Genomic DNA, 22858 nt, shown 5'->3' on the forward strand with positions numbered 1-22858 from the left:
TTCAAGGAAATATAGGTATGGTTATTGTGGAATCTAAATTCAATTCAATTTTGAGAAATGAGTTTATATCCTAGCTTTTTTTTTTTTTTTTAGCTACGAGGTTTAGTACTTTTTTAGATATTAAAATTTAATCTTGAAATTTTTATAATGAGATTATCATTAAAATATTGTAATTACTTTCTTTTGAGGAAGAACTTAAAGAAGTAAAACAAATACAATTTTTAGGGCATTTCAGAATGTATTTTTAAAATGGATTTAAAGAATATATAAATATTTCACTGTACTTTAGGACTTTTAGAAGACTTTTATGCAAATTATTTTTATATACTTATAATTCAATGCCAAATATACACAAATTACAGCATGCTGGAATTTCAAAACAGATTGGAAAAATCCATAAGAGTGCACAGATTCTGAGAAACAACTTGTTTGAATATATTTGCAAGTTCACATATCTACATTTTTAGCACAAAAACTATTCTAAAAGAATATATTTACAAGTAAGAACAACTATGAAATAAGACCTACAAATATTTAATCTATGTAGAAATTTCAGGAACGTAACTGTAGAATAGCAGACACTTTTTACAGACTAACTGCCAAATCTAGAAGCCTTTTCTTTCAGTCAACACTTTCCCACCATCGTGAGAACCATTTCTCATTAACAACCAAATTGTTTTCAGATGCTGTGCTATAAGGGGTTTCCTTAGAAACCGTTTGGTAAAAGACTGTGGCTTTCTTCCATAGAAATCCCAGCAGTGAAAAGGCAGATTTTCTGGCATAAATCAAACCCAATTTCTAGGGTTCACTAAACCCTTTCTCCTCAAAATAATGTTTTGTGACTTGATCTTAGCAGTTTATAGCACATGCAGGAGAGCTGGTGTGAGCCAGTCTTAAATGAATTTTATTCTACTTCTTTTGTCATTCAATAGAAATCACTCCCAGGGCTTGTTATACCTTGATGAAGGTTTGACCGCACAACTAATGAATAAAATAGTACATTTTACTGTATGGAAAATTCTGATTTTTTTTCCTCCACTAAGTTTGCCCAAGAGAATCAATCTTTGTATTGTTAGGATAATATTATTTGTTCTGTTCTGATTTCAGAGTTGTTCCTACAACTATGTGCATGTATGCATGCATGCTCAGTTGCTTCAGTTGTGTCTGACTCTTTGTGACCCTATAGGCTGTAGTCCACCAGGCTCCTCTGTCCACGGGCTTCTGGAGGCAAGAATACTGGACGGGGTTGTCATGCCCTCCTCCAGGGGATCTTCCTGACACAGGGATCAAACCCACATCTCCTGCACTGGCAGGTGAATTCTTTACCCACTGAGTCACCTGGGAAGCCAGTATATACAATATATACTTTTTTTAAAAAGAAATTAGGCAACAAAGTTTTTTGTACTAAAAACATAAATATTTCAACTGGCTAGTTCATTTCAGTCGCTCAGTCATGTCCAACTCTTTGTGACCCCATGGACTGCATAAGTATAGACTAATTAGTGTTTTAGGAAGTTTCTAGTTGTGTACAAATTCATAAGAAACACTCCATAAATAAGCATATGTATCAATCATGTCTCAAGTGTGGGACTTGGCAGAGTACTTTAAATGGAAACCTAAAATTACTACTGGGATGGAATTATGCTTTTCCATGTCTCCATATCTTTTACATACATTGTACTCTTTGCCAACAATGTGCACCTCCCTCCCAAACAAACCCTACTCCTTCTTCAGACTCTGTTCAACCATCTCCTCGTTCAATCATTCATTTGTTCAATAAACTTTTACTAAGGACCCATTATTTGTTTGATTCTGTACTAGATGCTGGGGGTGAATAAGGCAGACAATGTCCTATCTTCATGAAACTGATGGTTGATTGTAAATTATTCCTCTGTCCCTGACTTCCTCAGACAAAAATAAATACTTCCATCTTGGTGCTACCATTATCAATCTAGCAAGTATCTAAAAGCATCTACTAAGTACTAGGCACTTGCCATATCATAGTACAATTATTTATTTGTGAACCTGCTTCACTTATTTGACTGTGACGTCTTCAAGGAAAGAGCCTTTATATATCTTTGCATTCCCAACTAACACAATTCCTGGAATTTAATGGGTACAAAGTAAATGCTTGCTGAACAAATGATTGAATTAAACTAAAACATTCTAGCTAACAGGCTAGAGTGTTATAACAGGCTTTCTTCTGTTTGAAAACTATCCTAATGTATCATGGTTTTACAGAAGTATTGGCCCTGATATGCTAAAAAACTTCAGCCAAACATTTCTGTGAAAGATAAAAATCTAAAAATGGCTGAGCTGTTCTAAGAACTTTGGCAACTAGAGGCCCCACTAAAATACCAAGCAAGTCTTTCTCAAGATTAAATTAATAAGCTTATAGCATGATCCACTTAATTTCAAAAAATAATTCAAAATAGAAATTGGTCTATTAATAATTAATTAAGTAACACAAGTCTTGTGGACATTTGGTTCGAGGATATTTGAATTAAAAATGGATAACTTGCTTCCAAAGGCATCTCACTGGGAATAAATGCCCTAAACCCCTACTATAATCTGTAGAACCCTATAAGATTTGCCACCCTGCCCCCATCTCTCTGACCTCTCAACCCCTGCCTCTCTCCCTTTCCTACCAGACTAACCTCCTTGCTATTCCTTGAATATCCAAGCAGTTCTGCCTTGGACCTTAGTACCTGTCCACTCTGCTGGGATCTTTCTTCCTCAGATACTTTCAGGGCAGACTCTCTCTTGCCTTCAGGTCTCTGCTCAAATGCCACCTTTTCAGTGAGCCTTTCCTTGACACCGTATCTGAAACAGCAGGCCTATACCCTCCACTCCCAATCACTCCCTAACTTCCTTGCTGTTGTTGTTTAGTCGCTAAGTCATGAATGACTCTTTTGCAATACAGTGGACTGTAGCCTGCCAGGCTCCTTTGCCCATGGGATTTCCCAGGCGAGAACACTGGAATGGGTAGCCATTTCCTTCTCCAGGGATCTTTCCAACCCAGGGATCGAACCCGTCTCCTGCATGGGCAGGTGGATTCCTCACCATTAAGCCACCAGGGAAGCCCTTGATGATGTAGTAATCTATTCTAAAGTGAAAGTGAAAGTTAGTCACACAGTAGAGTCCAGCTCTTTTCGATCCCATGGACTGTAGCCCGCCAGGCTCCTCTGTCCTTGGAATTCTCCAGGCAAGAGTACTGGAGTGGGCTGCCATTTCCTTCTCCAGGGGATCTTCTGACCCTAGAATCTATTCTAAAGCACTAGTGAAATTCATAGGCTATAGGAGCCCCCTGTTCTCCTCTCACCTCCATCTTCCTTGGGTCTGAAGGTACTTCAAAGGAAACTTTTAGCCTTGAGTTGAATGGATTTTGTCTTTCAAACAGACTAGATATATGGTGATATCTCTTTGCTGTTTGGTGGTTCTGGCTGTTATCCCTGGATACTCCCCTGATGTTCTCCTTTGTCCTGCATGACCACTGAAAAGAACCAATGAATCGTTTCTGAGGGGAGAGGGAGAGGGAGGCCTGAGGCCTTACATCTTGAACAACTCTAGAAGGTTAGGGGGAAATTGTGTCAGCCTTAACCAAAATGACTTTATTGAATCTGAAGAATAGAAGATAACATTAAAAAGACAATTAAATGTGGCACTAGTTGCTCTTCAAAAAAGAAAAGTGGAATAACTATATTTTCAGTTAAGTAAGAATAAATAAGATTTAAGAACAAGGAAGACACCAGAGATAAAGAGATGTATTTCATAATGACAAAGGAGTTAACTGTCCAGGAGGATACAAGAATCTTAATGTGTATATATATCTAAGAGCTTCAAAATATATCAATCTAAAAATTAATAGAAATGGAGGAAAAATATACAAATTTGGTTATAGTTAGATATTTGGTTATATCTGATGACTTAAAATACATCAAGCTAAAATTAATAGAAATGGAGGGGGAAATATGCAAATTCAGTTATAGTTAGATATTCTAGCAAATGAAACAAACAAATAAACAAAACATTAAGTGTGTAGAAAGACCTAAACAACATTATCAATTAACTTGACCTAACTGACATATACAGAACACTCTACCTACAACAGAGGATTATCTAATCTTTTCAAGTGCCAATGGAACATTCATCATGAAAGAACATATTCTGGTCCAGAAAACAAGCTCAGTGAATTTTAAAAGAATGAAATAAAATAGAGTATTTTCCTCTAACTGCAAGCTGATCCATTGATTAAACTAGAAATTAATAACAGAGGATATCTGGGAAAAAATCTCTAAGTATTTGGAAATTAAAACACCTCTAAATATTATAGCCATAGAATAAATCATGAAAAAAACTTTATATATTTTGCACTGAATGAAAATGGAAACATTGCTAAAGTGCTACTTACAGAGAAATTTATAGCATTAAGTGTTATATTAAAAAAGAGGAAAACACTAAAGTCAGTGATACAACTGAAGAAATCAAGGACAGAAGAAAAAATGAAACTCAAAGTAAACAGAAGAAAGGAAATAAAATAATGGCTTAAATGAAAGAAAATGAACAAACAAAATAAAATCAATAAAAACAAATGCTTTGAAAAGATAAATCAAATCAATAAACTTCAAATTGGAATAAATTAGATAAAAAGACATGCATCACCAATATCAGAAAAGAAAAAAAGAGATGCAACTACACACCTTACACACATTTCTGGATTTCTCTATTTCACTATTCCAATCACTACAGTTCCAGTTTATAGTATTGTTTCAATTTCTTTCTTGCTCACAGCAGTCAATCACTAGGTCTAATCTGCAATGTTTTTCTCATCTGTTCAGTTTTTCCCTGTATAAAAATCACTTGGGTTTTAGATTTTATTACTCAATCAAGAAAGGACCACTCCCCTTTAACTTACCTTGCTGCTTCTAGACTATTACCCTAAAATCCTCTGTGCATTAATTAGCTCATTTTATTTACCCAAAAAGTATTACATAGCACTCTCCATGCATCACATTCAGAAAACTAAGATCATGGCATCCGGTCCCATCACTTCATGGCAAATAGATGGGGAAAAAGTGGAAACAGTGGCTGATCTTATTTTGGGGGGCTCCAAAATCACTGCAGATGGTGACTGCAGCCATGAAATAAAAAGACGCTTACTCCTTGGAAGGGAAGTTATGACCAACCTAGACAACATATTAAAAAGCAGAGACATTACTTTCGCAACAAAGGTCCGTCTCATCAAGGCTATGGTTTTTCCAGAAGTCATGTATGGATATGAGAGTTGGACTATAAAGAAAGCTGAGTGCAGAATTGATGCTTTTGAACTGTGGTGTGGGAGAAGACTCTTGAGAGTCCCTTGGACTGCAAGGAGATCCAGCCAGTCCATCCTAAAGGAGATCAGTCCTGGGTGTTCATTGGAAGGACTGTTGCTGAAGCTGAAACTCCAATACTTTGGCCACCTCATGCAAAGAGCTGACTCATTGGAAAAGACCCTGATGCTGGGAAAGATTGGCGGCAGGAGGAGAAGGGGACGACAGAGGATGAGATGGTTGGATGGTATCACCGACTCAATGGACATGAGTTTTAGTAATCTCCAGGAGTTGATGATGAACAGGGAGGTCTGGTGTGCTGCACTTCATGGGGTCGCAAACAGTCGGACACAACTGAGTGACTGAACTGAACTCTATGCATCAAATAATGAACTCTTCATTGAGGATACATGGTTCCTGTGTCAGTCTAGTGAAGGAGACTGACAATTACATAAGTGAGTACAATGCAGATAATAGGTACACTGTGTGTGTGTGTGTGTGTGTGTGTGTGTGCGCGCTCAGTTGTGTCCGACTCTTTGTGACATAGACTCTAGCCCACCAGGCTTCTCTGTCCACGAAATTCTCCAGGCAAGAATACTGTAATGGGTTGCCATTTCTTCCACCAGGGGATCTTCCCAACCCAGGGATCTAAACCAGGTCTCCCACATTGCAGGCAGATTCTCTACTGCTGAGCAATCGGGGAAGCCCAAGAACACTGTAGGTATGTAAAGTTTAATAAGATAAACACAGAAGATGTAACGAACCCTTTCTAGAAGAGGAGAACATGTAAGGCTTCAGAGAGGTTGTGATGTTTAAGGTGCATCTTAAATAACAAGTAATTCTCAGGCAAAGAGAATGACGTAGATATACAAGTACATTAAAAGCCTGGTATGATACTCAAAGAAATGTAAATAGTGGATATGGTGTGACTGGAGTGTATTATTTTTAGGTCACTGTGGCAGAAGATGAAGATAGATAGGTGGAACGAGCCAGAGCTTAAGAATTTGTATGTTCTGATGAAAAGTTCAAACCTTGTTCTATAAGTAATAGGAAACCATAAAAAAAAAAAAAAGTGACATGATCAAATATGTATTTTAAAAAAGAACAGCTGAAGAATATAGAAAGAAATTAGAACTGGAAAAAGACTAAAAAATGTGAGATAAGTCGGGCACTTTCTACAATGGTCCAAGCAAGATGATATAGGCAGAAGGAATTAGGAAGAATCAGATTTAAAAGATATTTTTTAAATAGCAGGGCTTGATAACAAAGTGCTGTGAATTTCAGGGGTAAAAGAAGTCAAAGATGATACCCAGGTTGCTGCTTTGGCCAAGTGGAAATACAGTGGAGCCATTAACATAGAAATGAACATAAAAGGAGAGGAAAATCAGGGGGAAAGAGCCTAGTTTTGAATATGCACAGACAGGTAGTTTGTACAGTCATATGGAGTTATCTAATAGCAGTCAAATATAGATTTTTAAGTACTATCATCCTTCTTAAAATATGCTTTACCTGTGACTCCATGTCTTTGAACTTTCCCACGGCCTTCCACTATGTGAAGGACAGAGTGCACATGCTTATTTTGGTACTGAAACTCCTTCACAATCTGGATCTAGTGCATAAAGTCTTTACTTCCACTATTTCCGTATTTCCTGTTGTGTGTGTGTGTGTGTGTGTTAGTTGCTCAGTCATGTCCGTCTCTTTGCAACTCCAAGGACTGTAGCCCACCAGGCTCCTCTGTCCATGCAATTCTCTGGGCAAGAATACTGGAGCGGGTAGCCATTCCCTTCTCCAGGGGATCTTCACACCCAGGGATTGAACCCAGGTCTCATACACTGCAGGTGGATTCTTTGCTGTCTGAGCCACCAAGGAAGCCCATTGTCTGTCACAGTCATTCTCAAAATATGGTACTTGGACCAGCAGCAGCAGCCTCCAGAAACTCTTTAGAAATGAAATTTCACAGGCATCACCCGAGACCTATAAACTCAGGAGTTGGAAGAAGAACTACTGATATATAGAAACTCGACAATCCAACAGAAATGGACTACTTGCCATTTACTCAAGATGCTCCTCTTTTGTCTCTGACTTATGCCATAGTCATTACAAGACTTGCATCAGGAGAGCAAGTGTCCACAGACAACAGCTTATTATTGTCTGATGATCTACATCACTAACTTTGCTAAAAGGTACCAATTTCCTCATTTATATAATCATTTAGTAATCTGAAAAGGATTGCATTTAAGTATAATTAGGTCAAGATTAGTTTTCTGAAAAACTAAGTTAGTAGAATCTACATGATACCATATACAAACAAGTCACAGGCATAAAACAGATCATCATTTAGATGAACATATACCCAGTCAAAGAGATGACAGCACAAAAGATTCCTCTAGTGTCTGTGAAAGCAGCTGACAGCATAAGCTGCTCATTTTGGTTAGAAAATTTAAGAGTGACTTCCCTTAACTCATATTTAGAGCAAATGCCTGAAATGGTGCCAGCCTAAGCATAGATCAAAGAGCTTCTTTTTCTCTCTCTCTTCTCAGTCTCATTGGAATTTGCAAATGACAACTTTTCTGCTCACTGGGTTGTTTTAAAAAGAGTAAGATGGTTTATGAGTCTCAAAATGGCCCTTTCCAGAAACTGGGAGCAGAGTAAGTGCGCTGACTCACAGCAGACCATCTGGGTTCAAAGTCCAGTATCGTCACCTACTATGTGGGTATTCTTAGATTATCTAACATCTGAATGTCTATTTCCTCATCTTTAAAATGATCATTTTCTCAACATAGGAGTATCTCAATATGTAATGCAGATACTAACAAACATAAAGGGAGAAATTGACAGTTAACACAATAATGGTGGGAGACTTTAATATCCCACTTTCACCAGTGGGCAGATCATCTAGACAGAAAATTAATAAAGAAACACAGGCCTTAAATGACATTTTAGACAAGTTGGACTTAGTTGATATTTATACAGCATTCCACCCAAAAGCAGCAGACTACATATTCTTCTTAAGTGTACACAGAACATTCTCCAGGATTGACCACATGCTGGGCCACAAGGTGAGCCTTGGTAAATTTAAGAAAATCGAAATTATATCAAGTATCTTCTCTAATCACAGTGCTATGTGATTAGAAATAAACTACAAGAAAAAAATTCCCAAAACACAAATATATGGCGGCTAAACAATATGCTACTCAACAACCATTGGATCACTGAAGAAATCAAAGAGGAAATAAAATGGTGATTTTTAAGAATGCAATAAGTGTGGTTTCAGTCCAATAGGGTGACATAGGAGACTCTTGGACTCACCTCCTCCAATGGACACACCAAATCTACAGCCACTGATAGAAATCTACTGAATTCAGAAATCTACCGAATGACTCCTACATACTGGGCAAATGAGAAAATACTCACATAAAAATGGGTGAGAGACTGAGAAACACCCTTGCACAAACTGCACCCCTGACACAGTGACATACAGCTTGAAGGGTCTCATAACTCTCAGCTCATCCCTGAAAAATGAAGGGTTTGGGCCCAACATCTAGTGCTTGAAATTTTAAGATTTTCACTTGAGGAAAGTGTCCCCCAAAAAACACTGCTCTGAAAGCTAATTAGGCTGATGTACATGAGACCCAAATGGCCACAGTAAAGAAATAGTTCTTCGTCTCTTACTTTGTTTTATTTTAATTGAGATCTAATTGACATAGAACATATAACCTAATGATTTGATAAAAGTATATATTGTGAAATGATTACCACAATAAGTTTAGTGAACATCAATCATCATACTATAATTTTTTCTGTGATAACTTTAAATATTTACTCTTAGAGTTTTGGTGTTTTTTTTTTTTGAATGGGGAAGCACCAAACCAGGGTGTGCCTGTGCTATGCTTAGTCACTCAGTCGTGTCTGACTCTTTGTGACCACATGGATTGTTGCCTGCCAGGCTCTCTTAACAAGTTTCAAACATAAAATATTGTTAAATACACTCATCGTGCTGTACACACTATCCCTAGAGCTTATTTATCTTTTACTGGATGTTTGTACTTTTTGACCGCCTTTAAACATTGCACCCACTTCCTACTCCCCATCTCTGGCAACCACTAATACTACCAATCTGTTCTCTGGTAGTTCTTTTTTTCTTCCAATTAGTTCTTTTTTCTTCTGAAAATAGATTCCACATATAAATGAGATCATACATTATTTGTCTTTCTTCATCTGATTTATTTCACTTAGCACAATGCCCTCAAGATCTATGTATGTTGTTACAAATGGCAGGATTTCTTTTTTATAGATGAATAATATTCCAGGATGTATATATGCCACATTTTCTTTATCTATTCATCTTTCAGTGGACACTTAGGTCATTTCCAGGTCTGGGCTATTATAAATAATGCTGCAATGAACATTGTTGTTGTTTAGTTGCTAAATTGTGTCTGACTCCTTATGACTCCATGGACTGTTGGCCACCATGGGATTTCCCAAGCAAGAACAATGGAGTGGGTTGCCATTTTCTTCTCCAGGGGATCTTCCTGACCCAGGGATCGAACTCAGGTGTCCTGCTTTGGCAAGCAGATTCTTTACCGCCGATCCACCGTAAGGATGCATATATTGTTCTAAGTTAGTAATTTCTTTTTCTTCAGATAAAAACAGAAATGGAACTGCTGGATGATACACTAGTTCCATTAAAAAATTTTTTTGAGGAATTTCCATATTGCTTTCCATAGTGACGGCACCAATTTACATTCCTACCAACCACACAAAAAGGTATCCATTTCTCCATGTCCTTGACACTTCTTATTTCTTGTGTTTTGGATGGCAGCCATTCTAACAGGTGTGAGGTGATATCTGGCTATAAATTTAACTTGTATTTGCCTGATGATTAGTGATGCTGATCTTGGAGAAGGAAATGGCAACCCACTCCGGTGTTCTTGCCTGGAGAATCCCAGAGACGGGGGAGCCTGGTGGGCTGCCGTCTATGGGGTCGCACAGAGTCGGAAAGGACTGAAGTGACTTAGCAGCAGCAGCAGCAGTGATGCTGATCATCTTTTCATGTGTCTGTTAAGTTATCTGTATGTCTTTGCAAAAACGTCTATGCAGGTCTTCTGGCCATTTTTTAATCAGTTTTTGTTTGTTTGTTTGTTTGATGTTGAGTTGTATGAGTTCTTTGTATATTTTGGATAGTAACCTCTTATGGATATACCACTTACAAATATCTTCTCCCATTCAATAGGTTGTCTTTTCATTTTTTTGATAAGATTCCTTTGCTGTGAATAAGCTTTTTAGTGATTTCATCCTATTTGTTTATTTTTGCTTTTATTGCTTTTGTTTTTAATGTCAAATCGAACAAATAATTGCCAAGACCACTGTCATGGAGATGGACTCTATTCTTCTCCTTTCGAGTATATGTCCACTTTTGTGCCAACACCACACTGTTCTGATTACTATAGCTCTGTAATATAGTATAGAATCAGGAAGCATGATGCCTCCAACTTTATTCTTTTCTATCAAGATGGCTTCAGCTATTCAGTCTCTTTTGCAGTTCTGTATACATTTTTGTATCATTTTTTTCTCTTTCTCTGAAAAAATGCCTCTTCCAAAAGAAAAAAAAAAAATGCAACTGGGCTGCTATGGTCCTTTTATTACTCTAAATGTCAATGTTTATGAGCCTTAATATTATAAAATGTAAACCATATATTATTGCTAATAATTTCTCAAGAAATTTATTCCATTCTGTTAGACTTTTATTTAAATCTACTGTTATTTAATAAAGCCCAGCAAGAGTGTAAAACAGTATAAAAATATTGTCTCTAATTGGAAATAGTTTTATTAAATTTTCATCACTTAAAAAAGTTGAGCAAATCTGTAAAATAAAAGCTAGAAATTTTTATAAATAAATGTATAATTTTAGTACATTTAGTCTCCATAAATGTTTATTTTTTGATCAATTTGCATAAAAGAATAAAACTAAATCAGAATCCACAAAGATATTTCATTATAAGGAAACTTTACTTATTTAAGCTCTCCTCTATATCAGGGAGATTCCCACAAAAGTGATATTACATTGACTCTAACCACAAAAAGGAAGAATCTGAAATGGCACTTTAACACCATCAAAGTTTTGAACTACACATGACATCATAAACATACATATCATGCTACTGGCTAGGATCCAACCATGTATGTACTTTTACTAAAAGAATCACTTTGAAATATACTTACTCTTAACATAGTAGGAAATTATAGGTTCTAACCCTGATGTACTTGAAAACATATCTCTGTAAGAAAACCATAAAACAAGTTAAGTCAAACATGTTTATGTTGGTTACATTCAATTTTAATTACAGGTTATTCTTCTAGGATTTACTTTGAAAAAATAAAGGGAATCTTTTTGAGAAATATATTACTGATATCTACAATGTGAAAACAGACAAAACAGTGTAAAAACAGTACATACTATTTGATTGTGTGATTAATGGCAATCATTTGTTTCACAAGCTGTTACTGGAACTGCAAAATAGTCTGTCCTCTTATCTCAGAGAAACAGTTGTCCTGTCTCCTTTCCAGCTAACCTCCCACCACTGTACTTGATAACCTTCCCTTCTGTCACCCCCACTTACAGCTAAAAACTATTCTTAAGTTTTATAGCTACATCTCTTTCTGTGTCTATATCTCTATTTCTGATTCTATCTCTATATAATTTATCACCATGTCTCTCTTCCTCAATGTAGATCTTGCCGCAAACTACAATTCTATTTTTCTTTTAGTAAGAAATTTTCAGGGGCAAAAAGTCATTTCCACTTTAAGCACTCACTAACCTAGTTTTGAGTACCTTGCAGTATAGCCTGCTACTCTGCCATTTCTCTGAAGTAAACAGAGCTCTTTGAAGTAATCAGAGCTCTTTGTACTTGGTGTGCCCTCCCTCCCATATTTTGTGCCCACCCAGAACCTGTGAATGTGACCTTATTTGCAAATAGGGTGGGTCTTTGCAGATATAATTAAGCTAAGATTAGAACATACTAGATTAGAGTAGGTCTTAAATCCAAAGACTGAAGTTCTAATAAGAAGCGGGAAATTTCAACATAGAGACACGGACACTTGGAGGGAAAGTAGCTATGTGACAAAGGAGTCAGAAATTAGAACAATGCAGTGGTAAGCCAGCAACATGCAGGACTGCCAGTAATCACCAGAAACTAGAAGAAGCAATGAAGAATTTGTCTCTAGAGACTTTGGAGGTAGCAGGGCCCTGCTGATACCTTGATTTCAGGCTTCTGTCTTCCAAAACTGCTGCTGTTGCTGCTTGGTCGCTGCAGTCGTGTCTGACTCTGTGCGACCCCATAGACGACAGCCCAACAGGCTCCCCCGTTCCTGGGATTCTCCAGGCAAGAACACTGGAGTGGGTTGCCACTTCCTTCTCCAGTGCATGAAAGTGAAAAGTGAAAGTGAAGTTGCTCAGTCGTGTCCGACTCTTAGTGACCCCAGGGACTGCAGCCTACCAGGCTCCTCTGTCCATGGGATTTTCCAGGCAAGAGTACTGCAGTGGGTTGCCATTGCCTTCTCAGCTTCCAAAACTATGATAGACTAAATCTCAATTGTGTTAAGCCACCCAGTTTGTAAGAAGCTTAATCACAAAATCTGATAGTCTCTTTATTCCTCATTTTCCTCAACTAAAGGAAGGATTAATTGTACCTTTCATAGTAAAATTCCTTCATTGTATCTGAACACTCCACTAACATCTTCATGAGCTCTTTTCCCTCTTTTTTCACCTTACCATGGGCTTACTTTACTAGGAGTTTGCTTCAAAATTCTTTGCCCTTGTTTTCATTCTTTCTCCCATAGAACCACTCCTACTTTGTGATTTCAACTTCTGCTTCTATGTGCTGCTGCTGCTGCTGCTGCTAAGTCGCTTCAGTCGTGTCCGACTCTGTGCGACCCCATAGACGGCAGCCCACCAGGCTCCTCTGTCCCTGGGATTCTCCAGGCAAGAATACTGGAGTGGGTTGCTTCTATGTCGGTAACTTCCAAACCTAAATTTTCAACTCTTGCCCAACTTTTGAGCTTTAAATTTTACATTTTCAACAAAAATAGCTTTAAAATTCTATATTTTGTTTTATATTTTTATAGGCACTTTTTTTTTTAAGAGTCAGGGCTTCGCTGGTGGCTCAGTGGTAAAGAAAAAAAATCTGCCTGCAATGCAGAAGCCACAGAAGACTCAGTTTTGATCCCTGGGTCAGGAAGATCCCCTGAAGTAGGGCATGGCAAACCCCCCCCCATTATTCCTGCCTGGAGAATCCCACTGGACAAAGGAGCCTGGCGGGCTAAAGTCCATAGGGTTGTAAAGAGTTGGACATGACTGAAGTGACTTAGCACATGCACACACACCCATACACACACACATAGTAAGAGCCACATGGCCACTTACATGTGCCAAGCACTTTACATACATTCAGTTCAGTTCAGTTCAGTTGTTCAGTTGGGTACGACTCTTCGCGATCCCATGGACTGCAGCACACCAGGCCTCCCTGTCCATCACCAACTCCCGGAGTTTACTCAAACTTATGTCCATTGAGTCCATGATGTCATCCAACTATCTTATCCTCTGTCATCCCCTTCTCTTCCCACCCTCAATCTTTCCCAGCATCAGATTCAACTTGTTAATATTCAAAACAACCTTATAAGACCATTACTATTATTGCATCCCAGTTTAATGATGAGAAAGATGTGAAAGACCCTGAGTGGTTAAATAACTGTCTGAAGTCCCTCAGCTAGTATGTGGTGGAGCTGGGACATAAACTCACACACTTTTACTCAGCACCATGAATCTTATGCATTTAGGCAACTTAGACCTCTTTGAGAATTTGATGAAAACTATGGTAATTTGCCATGGAAAAAATATGCAAAAAGTTTCTTATAAAATTTTAGTGAATTTATGAATCCCTTAGAAGTCCACTTGTGGATCCCAAGTTAAGGACACCGGTATTGGGAAGAACGTAATCCCTACAACATTAGTAATAAGAAAAAAACTGGATTCAATACTCTAATTTGATTCATTAATTTGATTCTCTAGGAAAATACAATTTCTGCTATAGGCAGCAAATAACTAGATCTTTTTTTGTAAAGAAAATGGTGCACATCATTCTCATTCATTCACACCTGGTCTAGGAGAGGACAAAACATGTAAACAAGTAGTTACAAGATCATGCAATAGTTATCACAGGAACAATGACCTTTGTGGATCTGTGGATAATGATATAGAAGGGAAAAACAGTGGTGAACAAGATCAAGTGAAAAAAAAATCATGGTAACTAGGAAAAACTACACATGCAAGAGGTGATTAGAAGTTCTAACCTAAGACAGTAGAAGAAATAATAAAGAAGTGGATTCAAGGGTTGCCAAGGAGGAAGAAAATTATCCAAGTTTAGGGACTGATGAGAGAAAGAGAAATCAAGAACAATTCTGAGATTCCTAAATAAGATGATTAGGTGTAGAGGTAGCGTTAAATTGAGATATGGAAAAAGAAGAGAAAGGAGTTGCAATGGAGAGAAAAAAAAATTCTATTTGAACATCCTTGGTTTAGATGGGACTGAGGCAACAATGTAGAGGTGCTTACTATATGAAAGTATAAATAGGAGTTCAGATAAGAGCCTGAGATAAATATTCTGGAGTCAAAGACGTATTATGGACATAGTTGAGGAAGTGAAAAGGATGAATCATATGGAACATGACAAACAAAATGACAAAGTGTTCTGTAATCAGTCAGAGTCCTCCAGAAACACAGAACTAATAGAAGATATGTGTGTGTCCATATTTTAAACAGATTTATATCAAGGCCTGGCTCATGTGATTGTTGGGGTTGGCATCCTGAAGTCTGAAAGACAGGCAAGTCAGAAATATTTAGGGTGGGCAGATCAGCAGGCTGGAAACTCAGAAACTCAGGAAGACTACAAACTCAGATGCTACAAGCTTAAGGCAGAATTTTTTTTGTTGTTTTTTTGCTGGAAACCTCAGTTTTTGCTCTTAAGGCTTTCTAACTAACTAGATGAAGCCCAACCACTTTATTTCCTTAAAGTAAACTGATTACAGATGTTAACTACATCTATAAAACACATTGATAGCAGCATCTAGATTAGTGTTTGATTAAATAACGGTATACTGTAGCCTAGCCAAGTTTACATACAACTAACCAGCACAGGAGGGAAGACAGCACCCTACAATCAATGGGAAAATATAGGACTGTAAATACCAACAAGCATTCATAAAAGTAGAAGAAAGGGAACACAGAAGCCAAAAAGGAAAAAATCATCAAGAAGATGAACAAACATATCAAGCACTAGTAGGGGTCATATGCTGAAACCTGTTCCCAGAACTTAACATTTAGTAGTTCATTGTGACCCCAGTAAGATCTGTTTCAGTGGAATTTAGGGAAGGGTGTAAGACTGCAGTGGATTACAAAGTGAAAGGGATCTGAGGAAGTAAAAGCCTGATTGCAGTATATTAGTTGAAAAAATAATTGAAATGTCCCAAAAAGTGTTTTTCCCTTCCTTCAACTGGGGCCTCCCCACTACCAAATTACTTGGGTCTTCCCCAAGGTGAAAGCCACTCTGAAGGGCCACCTGGCAACAGGTGCAGACACAGCTGTTTAGACACCAGGCATTATGGAAATTAACTTTAATGTCACAGATGACAAATTAGATATTTCATTGGAAATCCTGGTAATACTTTTAGGAGTTATAAGGAAATCAAATTCCTAGAAAAAAATTTAATTTTTTGTACAAAGAAATGCAATTGTATTCATTACTACATATTACTTAAAAAATAATTGATAACCAACCTCAGAACTTTTCTGGTATCAGAAAAGACTCAGTCTGTTACATGTGCAGTTTTGTTCAGGGGCTATACTTTTTTGTTGTCGTTCAGGTGCCATACAAAGTTTGGTTGACTAAAGCACACTTAATAAAGAGGGTATTTATAAGAACTGGGCCCACAGAATTTTTAATTATGATAGCTAAACAGAACTTACATTAGTTGTTTACCAAGATAAGTTCTAGTTTGTCTCTATCAAGCAAGAAGTATTACTTAGAATGAAAATGTCAGCTAAAATGGAATTTCACAATTGTTAGAAATTTGTCTGGTGTATTTACTTGATAAAATAATAATTTTATGTGTGTTTCTTAACTAAAAGTATAAATACAAATTATTTGGGCCTCCCCAAGACTAAAACTACTCTCAGAAGGGCTTCTCCCAGCATTCAGGAGAAAGACCATTGGATTTGTAAGTTAAAGCCAAAATTTGGCAAAATACTTATTTTTTTAACATTGCTATTGCAACAGAAGACCTACATTTAATTTGTAAGCTAATTATGACATATATGGTTTTATTGTGGATGATTTTATTTAATTCAATAAATATTTCTACCGGCCCCAAATATACAAACACCGTCATAAATAAGCTGTCCCTTATTCCTATTTCCCATTTAAAAGTAAAACATACAAGATTAAATGAAATAAAATTACTTTAAAAAAGGAAGAGAAAGATTTTTTTAAAAGGCAACAAGAAGAACAAACACTATCTAGGAGCACAGCTCAGGGCAGGGTAAATGCCCCTGTAATAAAGAACAACATGTCACCTTATCAAGTGGAAAGTTGGAGGGATAATGCAGGAAGAGTTTGTAAATCACAGATGAAAGTTTCTGAAGTTTTCACCAGCAGAGAAACTAAGACTTGGCCTTTGAAGGAGGTATATGCGAATTGTTATTCCCGTTCACCAGTGCTTATTCCCACTTGCCGGTGCCCTGGTAGGCAGCATCAACTCTTCTTCCTCCATCCATCGTTGTCATCAGCACCAGCTGCAGACCCCCAGGCTCTGAAAGGTCACTCATCATTTTTTTTTTTTTGGCTGCGGCACGTGGCTTCTGGGATCTTAGTTCCCCAATCAGGAATCAAACCCCAGGGCCCATAGCAGTGAAACCCCCGAGTCCTAACCACTGAACCACTGAACCCAGGGAATTCCCTGAAGGGTCACTCTTAACCTCAGACTTTTAATTATTATCAGTTCCTCTATGTTAAACAGATGGGTTTACATGAAAGCTTTGAGTATAATTTTTTTTTTTTACCAAGCAGAACTGATCATTATTGAGCCTTTTCTCCCCATAGTGATTCAAAAGTTATGGAATATATATCATGCAGAATACTGTGCTAAGTACAGAGGAAAGAGGTGACATGATCAGCAGAGTGAAAAAAAAATAAAATATAATCCCTTTCCTTAAGAAGGTTATTAATTTGTTTTGTTTCTTTGCTTGAATTCAGTCAAGTCTAAAATGTGCTGGCATTGGAGATAAAGAGAAAACTAAGAGACTAATCAAGTCCTCTGGTTTTCAAGGATTCACAGCTAACTCAACATCTGTTTATTGGTCTGACTAGGAATAGAATATAGTATGGCAGATTAAAGCTGAAGGACCACAGACAGGTTGGATAACATAGTGGTTAAAATCTTTGGGCCAAATGGAGTCAAGGTTCAATTTCAGACCTAAACACTCTTTTTTTAGTTTCCTCATTTATAAGACAGGGACTATCACATGAATCTCATAAGGCTGTTGTGCCAAATAAATGAGAAAACTGACTTCAAAGCAACTAGCATGGTACCTAGCCTATGACAGAATATTTTTAAAAGTTAGTGATTATTATTATTAAGCATCTAATTTAAATTTCTCATTTAGTAGATGAAACTGCTGGAACTCCAAAAGAATATCTAAGGCAAGTGAGCAGACAAGTTAGGTCTAAAGCTAAAGCTAGTGATCAGACAAGTTAGGACTAAAATCCAGCATTATTTCACAGAGAGGACCAAGCTTCACTCTGAGAACGAAGCATTTCCAGAAATCCTACTAAGCCTTACTTTGTAATAGTAATGCAAAAGCATTCAAAATTTTTAATAATTCTACTTTTACTAAAATAAGGCACAATTTTCTTTACTATCTTTTCAAGACCTGCACAAATATCAATTATTTCCTTCAATGCCAGAAACTAACATAATTCTTTCCTATATTTTCACTAGAATATAGTTTTCTTATAGCTAAACACACCTGTTTTGGTATACTTACAATTGCCTTTGAGTCCTTTTTTTCTCCTCTGCTATTCTTTACAATATAGGGACACAGTCCTTTGCCCTGCTTTTGAAGAATGTACTGCACTAACTTTCATTCATTCTTCTCTTTGGTGCTTCTCTATTTTTAATATTGATGAATTGCATTGGTAGAAATGTAACTGAACTACTGCTCAGTCTGTGACTTACATAGTACCCAAAGGACACAGATGAACTGTAGAGATTACCTGGGCCTGGGTCAGGGAGTGGAAGAGACATCTGAAGCAGTAGCCAAGAAGTCAAGATGCTTAGGCCTCACTGGAATGATAAATCCACAGGACTCTACTGTATTCCAGCCTGCAAATCTTAACTGTGCTGCTTTTTCCATCCTTTCCTTTCTGAAATCTGGAACAGTGGGTAAAATGAAAAGAGTTTAAGTTTTGGAGTCAGTAGAACTAAGCTCAAATCTGGGTTCCAAGACTTACTAGTTTTGTATCTTTTAGCTATTCAGCCTTCCTAAACCTTAACATACTTATCTGTGAAATGGACTTTAGACTTCTTTACCAGGATTATAGTAAAGATAACTGAAATAATGAACAACACATCTAACTTATAGCAAGATTTTAGCAAGACTCCTCCTGCAATCCTGATTTTGATTTGAAGTCTGATACTGATCTGTATTCTTTGTTTTCTATAACTCATTTAAAGATAGGCTTTTAATTTACCATGAAGGCACAGACATGTGGCTTTCCATTTGGAAAAGAAATGATTTTAGATTTTATCTAATATTACAAAATAAAATGTCATTTTGAAAAATAATGTAGTATGTTCAATGGTTTACAGAGGTACTAGTAAATAGTATTAAGCAAGAGATTTGCTTGGATTGGCTTCAGAAATGTTTTCACTGCAAGTTATATGTGTGCTTATATTTTGTTTTTTTCTAGTACATTTATATACAGTGAAATACACAATCTTAAGTGTAAAATTAGGTCTTGACAAATGTATAAATTCATGTAGCCAACAACCGGTCAATATATCACCTCAGAGAAAGTTCTATAGAGCAAATTTCTAGGCAAGTGCCACTCCCCATAGGCACCATGGATGAATTTTGCCCAGATTTTAGTTTCACTTAAATGAGAGCAATATGTATTCCTCTGTGTCTAACTTCTTTTGATCAATATGTTCCTGATATTCACCCATCTTGCTGTGTGATCAGTAGTTCATTTTTAGTTGCTTATAGTATAGTATTTCATTGTATGACTGTATCACAATTTTTAAAAATCCATTTGACTTTTGGTGGACATTTGGGCTGTTTCCAATTTGCTGCAGATATAAATAAAACTGCTACAAAAACTTGTACAAGTCTTTTTGTGAGCATTTGTATTCATTTCCCTTGGATAAATACTGGGAGTTAAGTGGGTTATGTCATAGAATAGTTGCATGCTTAATTGAAAAACAGGTCTCCAAAGTCCTTTTACCATTTTACATTCTACTAGAGAATTACAGTGCTCCACATCCTTGCAAACGTTTCTTGGTATTAGTTTTTAATGTTTTAGTCATTCTAATGGGTGTAAAGTGTCTCACTGTTAATATTAATATGCATTTCCCTAATAACTAATTATGCTGAGTACTTTTTCCTATGCATACCAGCTATCAATAAATCTTCTCTGATGAAGTGTCATTCAGGTCATTTTTAAAAACTAGATAATCTTATCTTTGAATGCTAGTGTGAAATAATAAGAAAACACATAAATATTGGTGTCTGCCCCTAGTTCTTGACACAGAACTCTTAAAATCCTTGTAAATAGGGATGCTAGGAGAATTTTTTTCTAATAGTCTTTGACCAGAGTTCCTGATGCAGAGATGCTAAGAACTTGGTAATTTCCTGAGGGATAGGAGTATCTTTTGTTCTAACAAGTGACTCTTGGTGGCTTCCAGATGGGACTGGTTACCAAATACTGTCATAATCTTGGAACTTTCAGCTTCTCTCCACTCCCTCCTCTTGAATGTAATCATCAATCATGCCTATATAGAGCCTCTGTAAATATCCAAATGGAGATTTGGAGTGGCTCTGGAAATGGAGTTAATAATCAATCATTCCTTTAAGATGAAGCCTCCATAAAAACCCCAATGGTATAAGCTTCAGAGAGTTTCTGAGTAAGTGAACACATCTCTGTGCCGTGAAGGTGGCTCACCCCAGTTTCACAGGGACAGAAGCTCCTGTGCTTGGGACACTGCCAGGCGATGCTCTATGCATCACTTCATCTGGCTGTTCATGTGTATCCTTTAACATACCCTTTATTGTACAATAAGCTGGTAAACATGTGTTTCCTGAGTCCTGTAGTTGTTCTAACAGATGATCCAGTGCAAGGAGGGGGTCATGGGAACATGTGATTTGCAGCCAAGCCAGACAGAAGTTGTGGGAGATGCTGTGATACTGGGCTTTATAGTAAGAAATACATTAATTGATCTCTGCCCACTGTTACTGGCACATAGTTTGTAAAACCTTGCAATTCCCTTTATAAGACCTGTAGGGGCATCTTTTGCTATATTTGGCTTTCTGTCATCGATTCCTGAAATAGCTCCAGAGCCATAAAGGTGAAAGGAGTGTCTAGTTATTCATAAGCTCCTTTCAACTATACCTGAATTTATGTTAATGAGATGACTTTGGGAAATCTTCTAAGGATAGGGGCTAATTGTCAGGGAAACTAACCATGATCAAGCAATTGGAACTTTCAGTCCTACCACCTGAGTGCTGGAGAGGGAAGAGGGGCTTGTGGTTGGATCAATCACCAACGGCCAATTTCATTAATCATGCCTCTTTAGTGGAGCCTCTGCTGCTGCTGCTTAGTCACTTCAGTAGTGTCCAACTCTGTGCGACCCCATAGACGGCAGCCCACCAGGCTCCTCTGTCCCTGGACTGTTATCCACCATGCTCCTGTGTCCATGGGATTCTCCAGGCAAGAATACTGTAGTGGGTTGCCATGCTTTCCTCCAGGGGATCTTCCTGACCCAGGGATCGAACCCAGGTCTCCTGCATTGCAGGCAGATTCTTTACCGCTGGGCCACCAGGGAAGCCCAACGGAGCATCTACAGAAACTCAAAAGGAGGGGACTCAGAAACCCTCTGGGTTTGTGAACAAGTGGCAATTGTGGGAGAATAGTGAGCCGAGAACATGGAAGCTCAGTACCCTTTCCACGTGTCTTGCCCTCTGCATCTCTTCCATCTGGCTGTTACTGAGTTATATCTTTTTATAATAAAACAGTGATCTGGTAGTTCTATGAGCTACTCTAGCAAATTGATCAAGCCCAAAGAGAAGGTGGTGATACTCTCCAACCTATAGTCACTTGGTCAGCAGCACATGTAACATTGGACTTATGACTGGCATCTGAAGTGGGGGCAGTCTTGTGGGACTGAGCTCTTAACCTATGGGATCTTACACTATCTCCAGGTAGATAATGCCAGAACTGAGTTAAACTTGTGGGACCAAGTAAGAGAAATAGAGAATTGTTTGGTGTTGGAAAAAAACACAGGTTATACCTGGGGATCTACTACTTGTGATTGGCATCTAAAGTTGGGGGCAGTCTTGTGAGACTGAGCCCTTAACCTGTGGAGTGTGTACTAACTCTGGTTAGTTTCAGAATTGAATTAAATTGCAAGCACTGAGCTGGTGCTGTGGGAAACCCCTACATCTGGTGTCAGAAGTACTGTGGTAGAATTGTAACAGTAAAGTAGAAACAAAGAGTTCTATCTCCTTGTAGGATTTATTTATCCAGATATAGATAGATAGATAGATAGATAGATAGATAGACAGATAGAGAGAGAGAGAGAGAGAGAGAGAGAATATCTTCTCTCAATCTGTGGCTTCACTTTTTATTTTCTTAATGATGTATTTGGATGAGCAGAATATTTTAATTTTGAATTTTCAGTTTATCAATTGCTTTTAGGTTAGGGTTAGCACTTTTGGGGCCTTTTATAAGGAACTATTTTCTTGATTTGTTCTTTAGTTTAAAAAATTAATAAATGAGACATTTCAATTTTAAAGATTAAAATTCAGTAAGATATTATACCTCATAGGTTGCAGTTTCATAAACTCAAGGTGGTCACAGAAAATGGCAGAACTGAATTCTATTTCTTTGACTTTAAATCACGGTTTAGGTCTATTATTTACATAAAGGACTATGTAGTATCTCATGGGTAATGAGTTGCACCTAAAAAAAGCATGAATGATTTCTAACCATTATAAATCCTAAACTAAGGGTTGAGAATTTTTTTTGGTAAAGGTCCAGATAGTAACTACTTTAGGCTTTGCAGGCCATGCATAGTATCTACTGTAATTGCTTAACTCAGCTATTCCAGTGCAAAAGTAGCCACAGACAATACATACATGAATAAGCATGGCTGTTTCAATAAAACTTTATAGACACTAAAATTTGAATTTCATATATAATTTTCATGTCATGAAATAT

General features: G+C 37.4%; 1 protein-coding gene and 1 long non-coding RNA gene across 41 annotated transcripts in view; one reads left to right on the plus strand and one right to left on the minus strand.

Moving 5' to 3' along the window:
• LOC145507181 (uncharacterized) overlaps positions 1–22858 on the plus strand; it is a 349446-nt gene that overhangs the window by 214384 nt on the left and 112204 nt on the right. The gene's annotated exons all lie outside the window — the stretch shown is intronic.
• LOC145507178 (uncharacterized) overlaps positions 1–22858 on the minus strand; it is a 127902-nt gene that overhangs the window by 86633 nt on the left and 18411 nt on the right. For 11 of the 40 annotated variants that reach the window (XR_014054637.1, XR_014054668.1, XR_014054633.1 and 8 more), the window contains 2 exons: positions 18638–18794; positions 11535–11590 (listed from right to left, as the gene is read on the minus strand). The exons of 16 other annotated variants lie outside the window; for them this stretch is intronic. Coding sequence is in view for 3 of the 24 variants with exons in the window: in XM_081493153.1 (XP_081349279.1) it covers positions 11535–11543 (9 nt within the window). In the remaining 21 variants the exon portion in view is untranslated. Of the gene's footprint in view, positions 1–3322; positions 3494–11534; positions 11591–18637; positions 18795–22858 lie in introns of all 40 variants that reach the window. 13 more of the 40 variants (XR_014054642.1, XR_014054651.1, XR_014054645.1 and 10 more) reach the window with 3 other exon arrangements.

Source organism: Giraffa tippelskirchi, chromosome 5, assembly GCF_054371585.1.
Source record: "Giraffa tippelskirchi isolate mGirTip1 chromosome 5, T2T-mGirTip1v1.2.pri, whole genome shotgun sequence".
NCBI lineage: Eukaryota > Metazoa > Chordata > Mammalia > Artiodactyla > Giraffidae > Giraffa > Giraffa tippelskirchi.